The 14,216-nt window shown below is 45.5% G+C and overlaps 1 protein-coding gene across 2 annotated transcripts in view; it reads right to left on the reverse strand.

The window, feature by feature from the left end:
• The window catches only part of SLC9A7 (solute carrier family 9 member A7), an 81,653-nt gene extending 67,920 nt beyond the window's left edge, over positions 1 to 13,733 (reverse strand). For both annotated transcript variants that reach the window (XM_056329247.1, XM_056329245.1), the window contains exon 1: positions 12,806 to 13,733. In XM_056329247.1, the coding sequence (XP_056185222.1) occupies positions 12,806 to 13,070 (265 nt within the window). In that variant the 5' untranslated portion in view covers positions 13,071 to 13,733. The remainder of the gene's footprint in view (positions 1 to 12,805) is intronic.
• Positions 13,734 to 14,216: the final 483 nt, after the last annotated feature.

Here is a 14,216-nt window from a genome sequence, read left to right on the forward strand (position 1 = left end):
GAAAACACCATGCAGATATTGCATCATTTGGGTTCTGGCACTTTGCCATCATTACAAAAGCTGCCAACTTTTGTTCTTAAGTATTGCCATTTTCTGTAATTAAGGGTTCTGAAAATCTCAGAAGATTAGATTCACTAAAAGACTATTTTTTACAAACTCATTATATCAGTGTTACAGATTAACTCAAATTTCCTCAGTTACCATTTCAAGAAAATGCTGTAACATGGTCCTGGTAGTAAATAGTCATCAGTGGTCCAAACTTTCTTCTTATAGCTGAGCAATCTGTACTTTGCCCATGAGTAAAACTTTAAGCCTTCTTTGGAAGCCCAGGGACTGAAAAGTAAATCTTGCTTTTGACAGAGCCTATTAGCAATTTAAACAATGTTACTTTAATTCTTTTTATAATTAAGTATTCCTAGAGACAGTGGCATCTTTACCTTTCACTTCACAAAACCACCAATTCATATAGCATTAATTAAAAAAAAAATCTAAACCAATACCCACAGAATGAGGAGGACAGCTGAGAACACAGCAACAAAGCAGGAGAGGGTTGAGGGAAGAGTTACTTATAACAAACAGCAAAAGTTTAATCTGAATGCAATACTTCTCACATGCCTTGAGAAGCAGAATGTCAAAGGAATCAATGTTGCAATGAAAGCCTGGACTGTGGGTGTGTAAAAAGAGATAGGAATTCATATCTTCCATATATGTTACCTAGAAAGAACCTGCACAGCTTAAATAGCTCACAGGTGAAGACAAGGTACAGGTAATTTCAACAGTGCTCAGGGAACCTGCCTAAATAATGGAGAAGACTGCAGTAGCAGGAAGACAAATACGACAAGTTATTTCAACCATTCTGAGCTTAAGCCCATTCCGACATGTTCCCAAGAGGTAGAGAAGCAAGCAAAGATTTTTAGTTTAGACTGGGGAAAGAAAAAGAACGGTAGGTCTGATACATAGAAAGGAATCCAGGTTGTCAGTGCTAAGATAAGCTATTGGATGCACCTTGGAGAGAAGCAGAGAAAAAACAAGGAAGGAATTTTAGGTGATTCTCACAGAAAAAGTAAAGTACTTCTTTCAGGAGAGCTAAAAGACAAAACCAGAAAAGAATACTCAAACCCACAGGAACCACTGAAGCGCAAGATTTATCTGTATCAACACCTCACATATGAAGTAAGGGGGACCCCTCACCCCCATGTAAGAGGGTATCTATATGAATTCTGGTAACCTCCTTTCCATCCTCCAAATTTCTGGGGAAGTCTAGTTTCTCTCGGAGCTGTGGAACAGGTAGCATCTAACAGAAAAACAGCATGTGGTCTGGTAACAGAGAAGAAGAGACAACTTATGACTTTGCCCAGTGAGGGTAGCAACCCAAATGCTTCAGAGGCAGTTTTTTAATTTGTTTGTCTGGTTTTGCTTTTAAGGACATAACTATAAGTTTAAGCAGTACCTAAAAGATTGAGGTCCTGATGGGCAGACGGGACCTTAGCTTACACAGGCTAAAAAAAAATGTTCATAAAAACAAAGTAGATTGTGCTCACACCTCCTGCCCCTACCTTCCAGTCTCTAGGAGAGGGGAGAGGGGCTCTGTCATATGTACACACAAAATGTAATGCAAAGTTTCCCCTATCCCTGATAATTGTTGACAAAACACTTCTGACATCATAAGCACCTGATGCAAAGAGATTAAGTGTTTATATCTGAAGTACAAAGAATGAGAAGTGTAACTGTCCCATGTTTTACATTTTGGAAGAGATCCCAAAACCATGAGGGTCCAAAACTGAAAATGTTGAAATAAATGCACTCAGGCACTTTCAAACAAGAACAACAAACTCTTTTTATGGTTCCCTGAGGGGAAGGGGGACATAATCAAGTACTAGGTGTCACCAAGGTATCTATGTTGACATTTCTGTTTCATACAGGCAAACGTAAAAACTGAGTATGCTGCAATTATATTTAGTCACTGCAGCTTAACAAGCAGGTCGCCATTAGAAAATCACTCACTAACTCTTCAGCCATGGAGAGCTGAGGAGAAGATTTTATGTCCATGAATCTCTGTAAGAGTTCATTAGGAGGATGATCACCCACTTGATTTTTTGGAAGCCAAAGAAGTCTGTGTTCTAAGGAGGCTCCTTCTTCCCAAAAGGACAGACTTGGGAGTAGCAAACTCCCTGAGAACTTGGTAAGTCAGAACTTCAGAGAAATATTAAATCTGGTAGAGAAACACGACGTTTCCATTCAAGCTCCTGAAGTCTGAAGAATGCGTCTGGGGCTGAGCAGGTAAACACATTGTGAACAAGGTTGAAAAAAGGTTAATATTTTCTAGAGATAAAAAGCTTCATAAACAAAATTTGCCAAATTAGATATACTGCCACAGAGAGATGGAAAGCAATAGCGGTTAGGCTGAAACACTGTAGTGACACTCAGTTGCCCATATGAAAGTCTATTCCAGCATTAAGGCTACTTCACTCACATCATCACACCTTCAAAATACTCACCTCTTCCCAAGAATGACACTGTAAACAGTGTCTGGTGGGAATATGCTCCCTGCAAGACACCAGTATTGCAGATAGGTATGACAAAACCATACCTCTTATGCTGCGCAGCAGCCACAACTCCTAAAGTATAAAGCTTCAAGACAAGCTAAACAAGCAGAAGTGCCCACTTCAATTCTGTGAGCCAGGAAAGGATGCTACAGACAACCTTGTCAGACATGTCTGTAGAAGGTCACATACAGTCACCCTCCTCTGCTCTTAATATATAACATTACATAATATTCAACTAGAATATCAAAAGATAACCCAGGAGGAATCAATCAGGTGGCACTTGCACAACAGGAATAAGCCTTTACACTAGTTTTCTTCCTCCGTGCTTATTCCTGTATTTTCCAGCAGCTACAGAACTGCAGTGTAGCAGGTGATGCCAACTCCATGCGCTGCCTCACATCTCCCATGAATGCCCCTCTTCCACCGCAGGTGGTACATCCCTCCCGACTAGCCAAGGAGCTCTCTGTTTGCCAGTTCAAACTCCTCTATTGAGTCCAGCTTCTAAAGGCTGCTTAGAAAGAGTCAATTACACAGCAAAGCTAAAAGCCAGCTGAAATAAGTTGGTATTTTAGGCCAAGAATAACAAGTTTAAATATGGTATCTCCCAATAAACACAAAGCATGAATTGTATTCTCTCTCAAATACTTTAGGTTATCAACTTCACTGCTTATACACAGACAAGCAAATACAGTACCAATTAGGTAGAATCTAGCTAGGTCTTTCATGATTGTCTTTATATGAAAAAGCCAACCCGATCACTTTCAAACATGCCCAGAAGAAGCCTCTACTTCTCCAAATGTAATTTTTTTTATTTTTTTTTAGTACTTCACAGTATATAGAAGTACAATTTGTAACTCAACTACAAAAACAGCCAGATCCTAAGACTGCAAATAACAGTACTGGATATACAGGGAATGTAAATGTGATCTCCAGCCTCAGCAGATTTTTGGATGGGGCAAGTGTCCAACTCCATAGCAGGTGACTTGCATGTTCAGCAAAGGCTATAAAGCAAGCTCCTCAGGTGCAAGAAAGGGCAAATTCTGCAGCTAAACACTAACGATTCACTCACTAAGGCAGCAATTTCAGGAAGAACAGTCAAGCTGTCTCATGGATAAGGAAACTATTCCCAGGAGAAAGCTTATTACACAATCAGTCAGCACAATGAAATCTGACATGAAGGAAAGAGCAAATAGGAAGGATTGTGCAGCAGTAAAAACAATAGCAGAGAGGTATATGACACTTTAAATGCAGGTCCGCTTTCACTACTGAAGGACTTGATATCAAGCATTAAGTGGGGAAAAAATAATTTCTCAAAATTAGTGTGGAAACAGAGTATCCATTCTAATGGACTCAAAGACAACAAATCAGAAGCTAGCCATTATCCGTGTGGGATACTTGATATTTTTAAACTATCATCAGTTACAACATCTTTCTATTAGTATCTCATATTCAAAGCAATGGCAAAAGGTTAACATCAGTTTTCATACTTATTCCAATTCTTGAACTAATGGCATAGCATCCAAGCCTCAGAAGCAATGACTACCCTCCCATTGCGTTGGCACTAATCATGGCCGCAGCCTGCCCTGCTGCAGAGCTGACACAGGAACAAATATCACACACAGGGGACACCAAGCCAGCTTTCTCTTCAGCTAGCTACCGACGGTAAGAGTTGCAGGTGCATACACTGCACATCCACACACAGCACATTGAAGACTGTCATCTTATACAGACATGTTAATTGCATTTTAGAATACATTTATACATGCTCCTTTGTTTCCACCCTTGTGGTTTTTTTGTTAAGAATAGTCCCCCAACTTCATAACAAAAAAGCAGAACAAGTCAGAGAGCAGCTACTTTTAAAAAAACCCACAAACCTCCTCAGTACTAATTATATTTTTTAAGCATAAGTGAGAAGTGAAAACAACTATGGAGAAGCATGGCATTCAGAATAAGCATAATTTACTTAAACATTTTCACAAAGCCAGCAAACCCAGGTGTCCATCAGACTCACAGCTCTGCTGTTCAAAGTGCCCCTTCCAAGGGGCTTACAAGGTAACAGAGGAGGAACTAATAATACATTCATTATGTGCACTTAGAGCTTGCACCAGGTATTTCAGTGACATCCAGCTGCCTTTAAAACCATTTGCTACAGACCTATTTCAACAGGACAGGCGCATTTTAGAATAAAATAAAAAAAAAAAAACAACACAAAAACCAAACCAACCCCACACTTACATCCTGATTTCAGCTGGCATAGAATTAATTTTCTTCTTAGAAAAAAGCCACAACAACCTACAAGCAGAGAAAATGACAGCTATGGAGAAGTAGCCCAGACTACAGCAGAACTGCAAGCATGGCATTAGGGGCAGGACAGCTACCCCATTGCTGGACCATCCTGCGTAGTGGTGTAGGCAAGCCCACAGACACCTCCTGGCAGCAGTGCTGCACCTACAAGAGCTTTGCCAGGATAGACCTACCAGGTACAATCTTTTTCCATGCATTGCTCACACACACAGCTGTATCAAGAGAAATGCAGAGCTTAAAGCCAGCCTTTGAAAATGAACATGAAATACTGAAGCCAGGAAGCAAGCACAGAAACCACACACCTCCATTGGCTAAGAACAGTCCATCTCCTCTACTCTAATTGAGAGGGAGACTTCAACTATTTCTCCTTGATTAAAAAAAAAACAAAAACACCAAAAAAAAAAACCAACCCAACGCAAACCAGCTTCTTCCACCACAGCTTTCGAAGGCCATTTCATACCATTTCTCTTTTCTCCCTTTCCATTCGGTTAATTGCAGGCTGCAGTGCTTTTTAATGGCAGGTACTACAGTGGATTTGAGATAAACTACCCATCTCTGTAGACACAGAAAAGATTTGATCTGCTGAGAACAACTGTGTATTTTTTACAACATGAAAACCTCTTCAAGAGAAATATCCTGAAAAAAAAATTGTATCGCATTCTTTCAGTATAGGCATCATTTAGTCTAAAGCAGGGGGAGAAAGGCTATATTCAGTATCAAATGGGAATAAAGCAGTAATCCTGAGTCACAAATAAGGACTGTTGAAAAAAAATAATGAAAAAACTAAGCCTACAAGGTGGTATTTCTGGCTTGTCAGAGTAGAAACAATAGGCTTGAATTAAATACTGAGGCTGTCTCCTGAACACACAGGGACAGTTCAACAGCGCAGTGCCGGATGCTGGACTCACAGCAGTCAGCAAATGAGTAAGGAAAGAGCATCCATGGTACCCAACACCTGTTAAAGGGCTAGACAGGAACTGCAATCTATTTTTTGCTTCTAGCCCCTAACAGGCCAAGATACATAGTTCTGGACTGCAGCAAGTGTCCTATAGCACACCATAGTTCTGAGGATTATCTTTTTTTCTTTTTTTTTTTTTTTTTTTTCCCTACTCATGGTTGACCTGTGGCCCCTGCTTCAGACTTCTGGTTTCTAGATCAGTGGGGGGTAGATATTGCCACCTCTACCTAATGGAGAGAATGGTGGTTCAGATAGCAGGGCATGGTGTTGAAAACATCTCCCTACCAGACGCAAGGGAAAGTTTTCAACCAGCTCCTCAAGATGTCATCTTGAGCTGCTCTACAGAATAGGTCAGTAAAGGGACTTCCAGAAGGAAGGATGGGGGAAAAGGGCTGTTATGCACCCACAAATTGAGGTTTGTGGGGACAGAGGACACAAGAGGAGCACAACTAGCTGAACTGTGACACTTCTGACACAGGGAATCGTGCTTTCCCATCCCTGCTTCCAGAGCTATTTGTGTGTGCTACAGAACACCATCCCAGTTTGGAGGCAAGGCCAGTGCCCTGACAAGGGAGAGTTTGGGCCCCACCACATCAGAGGTAATGCTTATACTTTTTTCCAGTTGTGCTGGGAGCCTACGCAGCAGAAGTTTAGAGTTTCACGTCTGTTAGTGAGCCCAGGACATGCAGTAGTTTAGAAATACATTTCACAGGTTGCACTCCTGCACCTAAATGCTGCTCAGGACCAGTTGTCTAGATGAACCAGAGGCACTTACTGCTGTGTGGGTAATTGCTTTGGGTGAAGGTGATTTCAGTGTTAAGATGCTCTAATCTTTCTATAGCACAGAAAGTGATAAAAGTCTATAAAAGACATACTGCAATAGAAGGCACAGCTAGAATCATTTCAGTCCAGCATAACTTTTTTTAATTTAATTAAGTATTGGAAAGAACACTATCTGAATTGTTCATTCTGTTTTGCATAAGGTATAAGCCAATGCAGTATTGTGAAACTCAAGAGATAAGATCACATGCCAGTTGTCACCATAGCCAAGGAAGTGCTCCCTATTACCCTTCCATGATCATCCATAAAACAAAGGCCTAACTTACCAAACGGAAAGGAGACAGCTGAAAACCCAGACCTGATTTGTCCCATCTACCTCCTCCCAAAACTACACAGAGCTCCAATGACTAAGTAGAGCAGCACTGAGATGGGAACACCATCAGTACCTGGGAAGCAGCTCTGGCATCCTATAGGACTTGAAAGCTTTTATACACTCCCTCAGCATCCCCTTCTGTTTTCTTACCTGCATCAAAAGCAGAAGCTACTGGAGTAGCTGCAGACACTCTGCATCTACAGAGGAGCTCAGTCCTTGTGTTGTTTCAGGAAGATTCATTGAAGGACCTGTTTAAAGTCATATTTCTATTGTAAGGTAGCAAAGAAAAATTGGAAATGGTTGCAAAACAAACCTTCTGAAATGAAAAGGAAAATCTCAAGCTCCTACAGGGCCCAGACAAGAGCAACGCTAATCTGTCATACACTGCAGGACCACCTCACTGTCTGACCACCAGCTTGCACACCAGATAGGTTACCTACCCTCAGTTCAGCATTCTCCTATCAACACAAACAGTCACTGAGCACGCACACAGGAGCGGAAGGCAAGCGCGTGTGCAAGCTGTTCGTTATTACAGAACTGGCATCTGTTTGTGATAACTTTCTAATTCAGATGAGAATTATAGTACATGCAAAGGAACACCTTCCCCTTCAGCCTCTGCCCGGTTCCTACAACCACGTAGTGTTGTAGAGCAGTACCAGCTTTAACAGCCAGTTATGTCACCAAAGGCTTCCTCACATAGAGGAAGTCCGGGACTGACATTTCTCTCTTCTTTGGCTCATTCTGGTGATCAGAAGGGTATTCTGGTGCCCATTTGATAGAATATCTCATGAAGCTGAAGTTAAATAAAAATGAACTAATTTATCTTTATTGCTACTAAAACCACTGCCCTCCCTCAAAAAAAAAAAAACCAAACAAAAAACCACCACATCAAAAACCCAACCACCAAAAGAAGCCCTACACAAAATCACTGCTCTGAGAACTACAGCCAAATTGTACTCCAAAGACACTTCAGAACCATTAACAATTTATAAACCATCCAGCTACACCCCCCCACCCCGAAGAGCAAATCTGAAATATGGGTAGGTTAATTACAAAGATGTAGCATGTCTTCCAAAATCTCTCACAAGATAAAATTATAAGTTCCATCCAGTTGCAGGCCACAAAGCAAGTTTACAGACAAGATTTTCAATATAATTAAAATGTCCTGAATGCCAACAAACTGAGAAAGATTCACTTTGAAAGCCTGTAACCAAGCTACTTAAAAAAAATATCCAGGAAGAACAAGCAGGTTGCCAGAGAAAGAATAATGTTCTCAAAACTGGATACTTAGAGTTATACTCCTAAATCTAGTATTAGAATGCTTATGTGAAAGTGGCTTACTAAATACCAACACTGCCATTATTTATATCATCTCTAGCATATGTGGAGACTAGAACCGTAAGAGAGTACTGCAGCCAGATAAGCTAAAAATAAGCCTTTTCTGTATCTGCTCCACGGATTCAGAAACTTAGTCTGATACAGAGTACTTCAGAACAAATTTGATTGTTTTATCCTGAACATTTACCTCTCACCTTGGATTTCTGATCCACAAAAAGTAAAAGAGGTTTTATATGCCTTTTCATACATTGTTATTCTTCCTCTCTACCCAAGTCCAGTTCTGCTCTTACTTTTACCTGCCGTGCTACCATGTGTGCCCTCCAGACAGCTCTGGAACAACTCTACAGTTAAGAAGGTACCTGGTAGGACAGACACCTGTGCTGATGTGTGGGTTGCCAGTTACCCAAATTATCACTCATGGGGACTAACTGCCTAACGGGAGTGATACCACTGGAGCTGCTGGGACATATCCACACATCCAAATAGCTGCTTCCTAAAAAGCAGAGTGCTAGGGAGCCACTGTCATTTGCCATCCTTAAACTCTCAAGGTGAACGGTCCATGTCCTGTGGCTCCCTAACGCATGGGGATGCTCCCCAACAGAGAGTGGAGAAACCTGCCAAACACAGTTAAACCTCCTCAGGAAAAAACATCTCAACATGTAACATTTGGGATTCAGACCAGCACAAAGAAAAGAGAGCATCATGATCGCTATCACAAGTTGGAATATGTGTGCCACCAAAGTTTGGTTGTCGGTTTTGTTGTTTGGTTTTTAGATTTTTCTTTTCCCCTCAGAGGAGCTGCAGAACCTCTGCAGGTATTCATCTTTCACGGAGCAACACCCTTGTTTAAGTTTCAAGACCAAAATTCAATTGTGTTTAGCACTTGGCAAGCCAAATGCACTTTATGGAATGGCAGGTGGATACACAGTGCTATGGCACAGTGAATCATCAATTCAAATCAGCATTGCGCCTGAACCTGAGGCTTTAGGCACAAGGTACTTTAAGACACTCAAAGAAGTTAGGTTGCTTCCACTTTCATGTACGCAGCTGCCAGTAGTATGTACTGCTGAAGTCTGTGACTTTCATACTGATTCATTAAAAGCATGATTTTAAGTTGCACACCACAAAAAACAAAAAAAAGCAGCACTGAAAGTCATTAAACACTCATGTAAACTCCACATTATTTCACACGTTAACAGATGTTTCCAGAGAAAGACATTTAACACACCAGAATAATACAGACAGACGAGCAGTGACTCTGTTGAAGAGACAGTGACAACACAGGAAATAATAAACACAGGAAGACTCCACAATGATTTCAATTACTTTTTAACTTCAATCAAAGCAGCTAGCATGATGGTTATATAAAACACAGTAAACCTGGATGCTGGTTAAAGCTCTGCCTGAAGGCAGCTTCTCTGCTCACCATTTCAAGCCACTGTCATGCCACCCAATGCCCACCACAACCCAAGGAAAGAGGTCCCATCATACATTACTGTAAATTAGCATGGCTAGATTAAAAAAAAAAAAACAACAACCACCAAACCAAACCAGAGAGAAACCCAGCTCCACTACCTCTTCTTAAAGAGCAAAAGCAGCAAGCAGACATCAAGACCCACAGTTCTAACCAGCTCAGGTCAAATATGTATTTGATCCAATGCAATCATCTAAAGATTCATCACTTTGAAACCAATGGTTTTGGAGGGGTTTTAGGTGCAACAAACCAGTTTTTCCCAGGTCACTGTCTCCATGATAAAAAATAATCATCACTGAAGTGCTAGCTTATTTCTCCTGTAAATAAAAGCCACCTCCTCAGGTAGCATTGAAAACTGCTGTGATAGAAACACTTTGATTCTTCCATTAGAAAAACCGAGTGTAAATAGTGGAAGTGCTGTAGACTTGACCATAAAACCATGTGAAATTTACCTAGCATGCAGAGTTTGGAGCCTACACCAAGAGCATGTTATTAAATCTTTAAGACAGCACCTAGATACTCAGAACTGTTTCATGCTAGACACTTATGTTTTTAAGACCACAAACTCTTTGGTTGAAATATTGCGCTATGATTTTGTGTTTAAGTCAGACTGATCAAACACATACCTAGTTTGAAAAAAGTGCATTTCCTAGATACCAAGTTATCAGCAAAATAGAAAGCCATCTCTCCATTTAACTGTTATCCTTTAAGTGACAAAGAAGGAAGAGGAGAAACTCCCTATTTGAAGAATAAAGCCTGGCTATCAGAAGTATAGCAGACAGTTACCATGACACTTGCTATGTTGTTTTCTTTGCTCTAAAGAAAGTCTGCAAAATGCCTAAGTGAAGCCAGGTCTCAGCAGAGCTTTACTAGCATGAAGGCTAACCAGGCTAGAAAGAAACTGAACTCACTAAACATGTTTCCTCAGATGTTCAACATGACACAGCAAGAGTCAGTTTGTTCGGGAGGGAGAAGAGCACATTTTTGGTATACTAAAGGGGTTAATTTAGAAGGTGAGTGTATTGAGGAATGATTTATGAAAACAAAATTATTTAAGCAAGAGCACACCAAGAACATGCAATGGCTTGAGCCAATCATTCTTTTGGCAGTGCTGCCTGTGGGGTGGAAAGGGATATGGTATAGTGCTTTTCCTAATACACAATTTTAGCACTTTTATGTCAAATTGAGAACATAGCATCCATTTCATGGATCAGGAACTGGATATTAGAGTCAACTAACTTGAGTTTAATGAGAGGCGGCAGAAGTTGTGCCGTTGAACAAATTCTTGTTTCCCACACAGCTTATCAAAATGCATACCCAAATGCCCTTGATGCTCTGGTACTTGTATTGCATACAGTAGCACTCCCACATACACAAGATTTCCACCATAAACTAAGCCACCTAAATCACTGAAATGGTCACGACACAAATGAACTTTCTGAAGGTGACAACACCAGGGTAATACCTAAACAACACTTTCAATACCACCTTACCCTGTCTCTTCCAACCAGCACATATACAGTTAATCTACGACCTCCTGAGCACTATTCAGCTGCTAAGCATCACCACACTAGTGCATAACTAACATACATGCCCAACTGTTAATCTGTCCGTTTTCAGCAACAAGCATATGTGAAACACACAGCAATGCAGCAAAGAGATCGGTGACTAAGAGCAAATCGGGATGGTTTAGCAGAAGCATCAGCAGAGGAAAATTCCAGTGTTCTGCAAGCAATCACATAGCTCTCAAGCGCTGTAGTACTCATCAGGGAGGAAACTGTTCGCTTTTCCCCCCCTCCCCTTCAGGGCCGAGTTTCTTATCCGTGGTTACCCTCAATGTGCTGATGCTGACCGACACGGGGTAGGTGTTTCAGCAGGAACCGATTCAACTCACGGAGGAGACAAAGCGCCCCCGGCGCCGCAGCAGCAGCCAATCGCCGGCAGACAAATCGTTTTTTAAAATGGATGGCCGCTCCTCACCGCAAGTGCTTATCGTCTGCCTGGCAAAGCGCGCACGAAATGCAACTGCGCGACTTGGCAGCGGAGCCCGGCCCCGGCTCCGTGAGCGGCACCGACACAGCCCGGCTCCTCCGCGCCACCCGCCCCGCCAACGCGGGGACAGCACGGCTTCTGCCGCGCGGTTCGCTGTCCCTTCACCCGCATCCACCGGGGGGAGAGGGGCCGCAGAGGACAAACCCAGCTCGGTACAGCCCTTGCTCCGCCAGGTGAGCATAGGCTGAGCGGTAGGCGCTGCCCAGGGCGCCGGGTGTCACTGCGGCCAGCCGGTAACCAGCAGGCTCAGGGCACCGGTGACAGCCGCACGCCAGCAGCCAGCCCCAGAGCATGAAAGTTTAAACACGCTACGTTTCACACGGTGTGTCACAGCACGGCGAGGGCGTCCAGATAGCGCTTCCCAAAGGCACCGCTGCGACACCCGCGCGGCCCGGTACGCCGCTCGCTGGCAGCGCCCCAGCACGGCGGCTTTCCGCGGCGGGGGGCTGCCCAGCCGCCGTGCCCTGCCAGCGCGGCCGCTCCAGCCCCGGCGCACGGCGGCAGGGCGCACCTTGGCGCAGGACACCACTCCGCCGCCGCACGGGAGGCAGCGGGCCGTACCCACCCCCCCTCCACGCCCCCGGCCCGAGGAAAGGCGCCGGCGAGGGCGGGGGCTGCAGGGGCGCCGGCACGGGCGGGCTGTGGCGCGGCGGGGCTCCCCCTCCCCGCGGGGCGCGGCCTACCCCTGCGCTGCCGCCCGCCAGCCGTGAGGGGGCCGCGAGGCCGCAGCGCCACCGCACCTCGCCTCGCCTCAGGCAGCGGGGGCGCGGCGACACGGCGGGGCGCGGCCGAGCACCCGGGCCCGCCGCCGCCTCCGGGCCGCCGCCCCCGGCTCCTCCGGGCACCTGCCGCGGTGACAGCGGCCTCTTCAGCGGCCCTCAGAAAGGGCCGCCCGCCCGGGGAGGAGGGGTGTAGCGGGGCTGAGGCGCGGGCGGGCGGCGCTGGCCGAGGCGCGGTGCCGGGGCCCCGGCGGGACTCACCGTAGATCATGGCCAGGCCGGTCTCGTGGAGGAAGCGGACGCGACGATGCTTGAAAAGCCAGATGGTGAGGATGGTGAGGGTGAGGAGCAGGATGAAGGTTAGCAGGCTCACGCTGTCCTGCCGGTGGCTCTCCTCCGCCTCCTTCTCGGTGGCGAGCTCCTCCATGGCGCTGCTGCTGCCGCTGCTCCGCTCCGCCGCCCGCAGCCCGCCGGCTGCCAGCAGAAGGGCGAGCAGCGGCAGCCGGCGGCGCAGGGACAGAGCCATGGCGGCGGGCGGGCTGCCGTGGCTCCCCGTCCCACACCCGCGGCGACGGCCCGCGGGCACTGCCCACCGCCCGGCCGGCGGGGGAGGGAGGAGGGACGGCGGGAGGGAGCGGCCCCGGTGCACAGGAACCCGCCCGCCGTCGCCTCCCCCGGCCCCTTAAAGGCGCAGCCTCGCCGGCGGCGGCCTCGGCCGGGCAGCGTGGGCTCGCCCGCCCTGAGGGCTCGATGTCCTCCCTGCCCCGGGCCCGGCCCGGCCGTCCCTGCCCGGCGGGGGTGAAGCGACGAGGGGGTGGGAGCCGGCCCGCCCCATCCCGCCGCGGGGCCGGTTTTGCTGCAGGAGCCCCGGGTGACGCCCCGGCGGCGCCAGCAGCGCCGGCAGCGCTGTGGGGTCGGTGCCGGTCCCGGTGCCGGACCGTTGCACCGTGAGCCGGTGAGCAGCTGTTACACAGTGCCGTGTTGAAAATCACGGTCCTGGAGCCCGCTCTGACCCTGTCCGGGACCGAGCCGGGCCAGCGGCTGGTGGTCTCCCTTGGACCTAGTAAGGAACAAATGCAGGCACTGGTCGCTCGGGGTCCCTGAACTTGCAAAAGTCCTCCCAAAAGAGTGAGAATATACTCACTCTAGTGTTTTCCCACGCGGGGTTTCTTCTTGTCTTTTTCTTTATTATTTTTGTATTATTTTATTTATTATTTTTTTCCTTCCTCAGATACAGGAAAACTTACTGAACACAAATTGCTAACTTGGGGGTTTCCATCCAAATACATCCTACTGGAGATTTGCTTCTAGGAAGCAAGACAATTGTAGGAAATTAATACAGCTAGTTAGTATTTTTCATTTGAAATTGAAAAAAACAACCAAAACCCAAAGCATATGCTTACTGTTTTAAAATCATCTCGAATCGGGGGAGGGAAAGAAAAGTCACTTCTGCTTTTTGCAAACAAAGCAACATCAGAACTTTCTCCTTTAGCTTTTTTCTTTAATGAATTGCAGACCTTTCAAAAAAGAGAGAAAGAAAAACCAAGGAATTCTGAGTAGTGAAAATGTTTGGGTTTAAAGAAATATGGAACACTGTAAAACTCGTCTTTGTGAGGGTTTTTTTGTTTGTTTTTATCAGTTTCAGCAGGAGTGTGCTTTGTCTACCAGAGGA

The sequence above is a fragment of the Falco biarmicus genome, chromosome 2, assembly GCF_023638135.1.
Source record: "Falco biarmicus isolate bFalBia1 chromosome 2, bFalBia1.pri, whole genome shotgun sequence".
In the NCBI taxonomy this organism is placed as follows: Eukaryota; Metazoa; Chordata; class Aves; order Falconiformes; family Falconidae; genus Falco; species Falco biarmicus.